At 39.7% G+C, this 6,136-nt stretch overlaps 1 protein-coding gene across 1 annotated transcript in view; it reads right to left on the reverse strand.

The window, feature by feature from the left end:
* Nucleotides 1–6,136, reverse strand: part of Ankrd31 (ankyrin repeat domain 31) — a 155,623-nt gene that overhangs the window by 13,773 nt on the left and 135,714 nt on the right. The window contains exon 24 of the mRNA XM_026783825.1: nucleotides 2,974–3,076. Within this exon, the coding sequence (XP_026639626.1) occupies nucleotides 2,974–3,076 (103 nt within the window). The remainder of the gene's footprint in view (nucleotides 1–2,973; nucleotides 3,077–6,136) is intronic.

Consider the following 6,136-nt stretch of genomic DNA (forward strand, 5'->3'; position numbering starts at 1 on the left):
AAAAAAAAAAAAAAAAAAGAAAAAGAAAAAGAAAGTCTTAAGATGGCCAGATTAAAAATTTAGAATCTTATTATTTCCATGATTTAAGATTCTCTTGATATAAGTCAAATGATACATACATATATGCACACATGCATGCATACATACATTAAGGAAGATGCTGTGTGTTCTGTAAAATGTTATAGATGTCATCTGATTGTTTTAAATTTAAGAAACAATGATGAACGAAGCTGAAAAGACTTCTCATGAAGAGGAAGAGAGGGAATACAACAGGGAATGTGTGTGCTCTCTAATTTCTGACTGAAAAGATAGGAAGGACCATTACCTCTACCACCCCACAATTAGAGGCAGAAAGAGAAGACACTAACTATGCTGGCAGGATGGGCCAGTAGGTAAAGGACCAGTGTTTGATCCTCTGAGCCACATGGTTGATGAAGTGAACTGACTGCTGCTAGCTGTCCATTGACCTCCACATGCACACCATGGCATGCTTGTTATGTGCACAAGTGGACACACACACACACACACACACACACACACACACACACACACACACACACTGAGAGAGAGAATAAATAAATGTTTTAAAAGAGGGAATAGTAACTAAAATTCCATTTACCATTTGTTGAATTCCTTCAAATTCTATTATAGTCTTTGAGATCTTGACATGGTTACTTATAAGATCCAACTAAATCCTGTTTTAACGAAGAGTTCTTTGGATCATATTCATGCTTACATTCATCTATTCATACATTCAATGAATATTAGTTAATAGATATTTATTGAAAGCTAAGGTGTGGTAAACATGGGAGTATATTAAATAAGAGCCTATAAAAATCTTTTTGAACTCAAAGCCTTCTTCAATCTCTCAGAAGGATAAAAGCTAGGCAATCAGCAATGATTGATAGTAAGAATGATAGGCATAAGGTCTGACACTCTATTTGCAATGTTTTAAGGTCTATATACACTACTTATAAAAGAAGGTGAAAACAGTCTCAGCTTCCCTTCTTCCAGATTTTATTTTCTTAAACAGCAATTTATTTGTCTTTTATAAACTGAGTCATTGAAGCAATAAATACACTTCTATAATAGTTTTTTGTAGCTTAGATATTGCTTTGATCAAACCTAAATAGATGACCATCTGTTGTGGAATATTCTTTTAGGATGTGATACATTTGTTTATGCTGTGGAATATCTGTTTAATGATGCAAAGATGTGTTGCATTCTTTTATGTTGCATTTGTTTACTCTGTGAAGCTGTGATTCTTTGCCTGCCTTATACACCTGATGTCTAATAAAGCGCTGAACGGCCAGCAGCGAGGCAGGAGAAGGACAGGTGGGGCTGGCAGGCAGAGAGAACAAACATAAGGAGAAATCTGAGGGAAGAAGAAAGAGATATCAAGTAGCAAGAAAAGAAGGGACCAGCCACCCAGTCAGCCACCGAGTAAAAGTGAAAGAGTAAGATACACAAAAGTAAGGAAAGGTAAAAGGCCAGGGGCAAAAGATAGATGGGATGATTTAAGTTAAGAAAAGCTGGTTTGGAATAAGCCAAGCTAAGGTTGGGCATTTATAAGAAAGAATAAGACTCCATGTGTGATTTATTTGGGGGCTGGTTGCTGTCCCCCCCCCAAAAAAAAACCCAAAAGAGTAAGAAGAGCAAATCAACCACCAACAGCTGTCCTAGCTGTAAGAGGTGTAAAATGCTCTTTCTACCTCCCCCTTTTCCTCATTTCTCCAAAAAAAAAAAAAAAAAAAAAAAAACCACTCTGAAGAATGGTCACTGGAAAGATAAGAGAACAGATTTGGGTTATGGTCTGGGGTGGGCTCATGAAGTCCCCACACAGGTTGGTCTGGTCTCTACAATGTCAGAGACAAGTCTTTATTTCCCTAACTTAATGTGCAAGAAAAGAGAAATATTCTCTCTTCAATGTTTCTCTTGCAGTTGGGTTAAAGCATTTTATATATTTTTTTTAACTTAAACTGTCAGGTATAAAATGAAAAATGTAGAGCTCAATAAAATCACTAAAAAAAGAAAACTGAATTGCAACTCCAACAGCAGGCCTGTGGCGTCTATTCAGGGTCTGTCTGAATTAACAGGCTTAGATCAAGCAGAGAGAACTTGGATGCCCTGATGGTACAGCTACAGCTTTCAAATTAGCACACACATTTCTGAAGTATCTGAAGTAAAGAAAAATTAGAATGTTTGGAAAGAAATTAATAGTAAGAAATTGTTTATATTATAAGAAATATGGGAACAAATGAGGAGCAGATAGCCATCATGATATAAACAAAAATATACATATAGCTCTTTTTTGATTTCCAGGTTAAAAAGTAGGAGGAGAAAGGTTTGCTGGACTTTCCTAGACATAGCTGTGGGTGTGATGTGTGTTATAAAAATGACTTGAGCTGGGCGGTGGTGGCGCACGCCTTTAATCCCAGCACTTGGGAGGCAGAGGCAGGCGGATCTCTGTGAGTTCGAGACCAGCCTGGGCTACAAGAGCTAGTTCCAGGACAGGCTCCAAAACCGCAGAGAAACCCTGTCTCAAAAAAAACCAAAAAAAAAAAAAATACTTGAGAAGATGTCACGCCACGGTGCATTAGTCCACTTTATAAAACATTTAGAAGAGCACATCCATTCATGGAAAGCAGCTCCTAGGGATGGGGGATGTGGAGGATGGGGATGTGAGGGATGGGGATGTGAGGGATGGGGATGTGAGGGATGGGGATGTGAGGGATGGGGATGTGAGGGATGGGGATGTGAGGGATGGGGAGTGACTGCTGACTTGGAAGAGGAGTCTTTGGAGACCACAACAGTGTTCTGAAACTACACAGAGGCAGTGGTTGCTCGCACTGTGAATACACTAAGTACCATTTGACTTTTACGTTAAAATTGGGGAGAAAGAAGTAGGACTTCTCCTGTCAGTTTGGATACTCGCATGCCACAACTACAAAATAGGTATTGGGCTACATGTACCTGGGAGGCAAGGCTGCTGCTGCTGAGGTGTGTTACATGGCTCTGGAGGAACAGGCTCTTCTTCGGAAACATACTTCAAAAGCTCCTTTCCAAGGTATGTTACCTGTGAGGAGTTGAAAATGGAATTTAAAAATCATATATTCTATAAGAGGCAAATATACTTACTTCATGAAAAAGTGTGATTTTTTTGTAAACTATTTATTGTTTCATAATATCACAGATCACAGCCATGTCTAACGCGCCCCCTTTATTTTTATGAAAATATTTTGTTGGGATATAGTTCTCATTCATCTGCTTAACATCTCTGGCTTCTTTGGAGCAGCTAGGAGAGAGTTAAGCTCTTGTGGCAGAAATCATGTGTCGGTGAAGCCTGATTATCACCACTATCTGCTCCTGTACAGAAAAAAGTCTGTCAACCTTTGTTTACCACCAATTCTCTCATCACTCACGAATGTCCAACAGCCAGTAATCTAGTACCTGCTGTTTTATAACCTAAACATGATCATTATAATAAAACCAAACCATGAAACTGATGGAAGTTTTCAAGAAATGAGATAGCTAATTGATCACATTAATAACATTTAGGTCTATATGTACTTTTAAAAAGGTGCTTGTGAATTTAGCTATTAATTAATTAATGTGTTATCAGCTTAAAGGCTCAGAGCTTTAAAATATCTGTGTGTAAAAGGGAGGGCAGAGGCAGACTCATGCATATCTATCTACTCTCAGCTAGGACATTCTAATAATTCACTCCCAGAGGGTAGGTTCATGTGGACAGTGTGTCAAGTTTCAATATGAACATTCTTCTCTCTAAGCACATTTCTGAAACTTCTAAACTTAAGAATGATACCCACATCGGCCTTATATAACTTCTGTGCTCCTGTTTCTGTCACGGCAACTATTTCATTTAAATGAGCTAATGTGTCTTGCTTCCATTCAATCATGAGCTTTTTGAGGACATGGTCTGTGCCATATGCATTTTTATACCCTTAGATGTCACATAGTGCTGGCTGTTATGGAATGAAAGACTTTTAAGTTTCAATTCTTAAGAATGGCTCTTAAGTCTGTATCTCAGATTGTTATTAAAGAATTATAGGTAGCTTATTGAGTTAGGATTGAAAGAGATAATATCCAGCAAACATTTGACATGGTTGCTTGTATATTCTGAGTGCTCAATAATTATTCTTATTAAATTATAAAATAATAATTCTTATTAAATTGAACAGAGTGACCCACAGGTAGATCTGTAAGGTGAAGGAACCCTGTGGGCTCAATTCATAGAGCTAAGTCTGAAGGTGAAAAAGGGACGTATTGGACCTCTCCAGGGTGCCAACCCCTTCTTTCTTGTCACAGAGTGAACAGGTCCCTAATTATCCATCAGTTTTCAAAGAAGCAATATTAGAAACAATGGATATTATATTTTTAATGTCCTGGAAATGTCCAACATACTTTACACTCACCAAAGAGCAGGCTGAGTATGTTTGCTCTTGCACCTCAGACTAAACCACCATTTCTACCAGAAGTGCTGGGTAATGCTAAGGTGGTAGCTAATGTAAAGTGACAAACACAAACGCTGCAAGTGATTAAAACCCCACAGCTTTATACATTAGCCTGTGATGTGGGAGTGTCATATAGCAATCTGTTGATTTCATTGGTTAAGTAATAAACAAACTGCTTGGGCTCATAGCTTAGAACATAGGTGGGTGGAATAAACAGAACAGAATGCTGGGAGGAAGAGGAAGTGAGCTCAGACTCGACAGCTCTGCGCTCTGGAGCAGAGACGCCATGCTCCCGGCTCCTGGGCGGACGTAGGGATTGCTCTGCTCTCTGAGACTTACGCGATGAAGCTCCGACCCAGGATGGACGTAGGCTAGAATCTTCCCGGTAAGACCAGTGCTCACTAAGACCGGTGCTCACAGATTATTAGAGATGGGTTGATCGGGATATCAGAATTAGCCAGTAAAGGCTAGAGCTAAAGGGCCAAGCAGTGTTTAAAAGAATACAGTTTGTGTGTTGTTATTTCGGGGCATAAGCTAGCCAAGCGGCTGGGGTGCTGGGGACGCAGCCCCGCCGCTCGTATTACTACAAGCCTGCATTTTGAAAGCTAGCTATGGGTCACAGGCTATTCTCAAACATTTTTAATATCTAGTTCATTTAATCCTTATAGAAAACCTATGAGGTAGTACAATGGACTAAATGCTTGCAGGCTTTGCCTGGAAGCACTTTCAGTGTCTCATAGAAAGCTGGGTAATCACTAGGCTTTCTCCTTCCTTCCTTCCTTTTTCTCCCCCTTCCTTCCCCCATTTTTTATTTTTCTTTTTTGGCTATTATTGTCTTCTCAAATTGGTAGGAAACATATAAAATTTCCAGAGAGCCAGTTGTATAGGGTTTGCATTTCATTCCTACACTGCTGGTGCTCTATTCTCGCCAACCCCACTGTCTTGAAGAATATGCTTTATGTTTTCCTTCAATGTTTTAGACATTTCAGGTTTTAAATTAAGGTTTCTGATCTATTTCAAACTGACTTTTGTACAAGGTGAAAAACATGTATCTAATTTTATTCTTCTGCAGTTGGGATATCCAGTTTCGTTGACACCATATAGTGTGGTCACTGACGCTCATGGTCTGTGGCAAGTGCCCCTCCCCTAATACCACTTCCTGGGCCCTGCAAAGGTTATCAGATCAGAAGCTATGGAACTGGGTCTGGCAGTTTTTATTTTTTGCTTGTTTTGGTTCTTTTGAGGCAAGGTCTAGCTATATAGCTCTACTTGCCCTGAAACTTTCTGTGTAGACCAAAATGACCTCAAATTTATAGAGATCCCCTTGTCTCTGCCTCCCAAGTGCTAAGACTAAGGGTATGAGGCACCACACCTAGCCACTTCTGGTTTTTAAAGTGATTAATGTATGGCTGTTGTAAAAACTGTTGTTCTGATCATAATTTAAGAAGAATGGATGAACCAGGCACTAGGGTTATCTGGTCTCTTACCAGAGGTGCCTCTGCCCATTGGAATGAACACTAGTAGCTAGGAGAGGGCAGCAGCATCAAGAAACTTCAGTGCTGTCCAGTGGGAGTAAGCGTCAGGACGCCTCTGGCAAAGTAGTGCAGCAGTCTATCCTCTGTGTGGGAGGTAGAATCAGCTCTGTGCAGTGGCTCTGCCACACT

Source organism: Microtus ochrogaster, chromosome 19 (assembly GCF_000317375.1).
Source record: "Microtus ochrogaster isolate Prairie Vole_2 chromosome 19, MicOch1.0, whole genome shotgun sequence".
In the NCBI taxonomy this organism is placed as follows: domain Eukaryota; kingdom Metazoa; phylum Chordata; class Mammalia; order Rodentia; family Cricetidae; genus Microtus; species Microtus ochrogaster.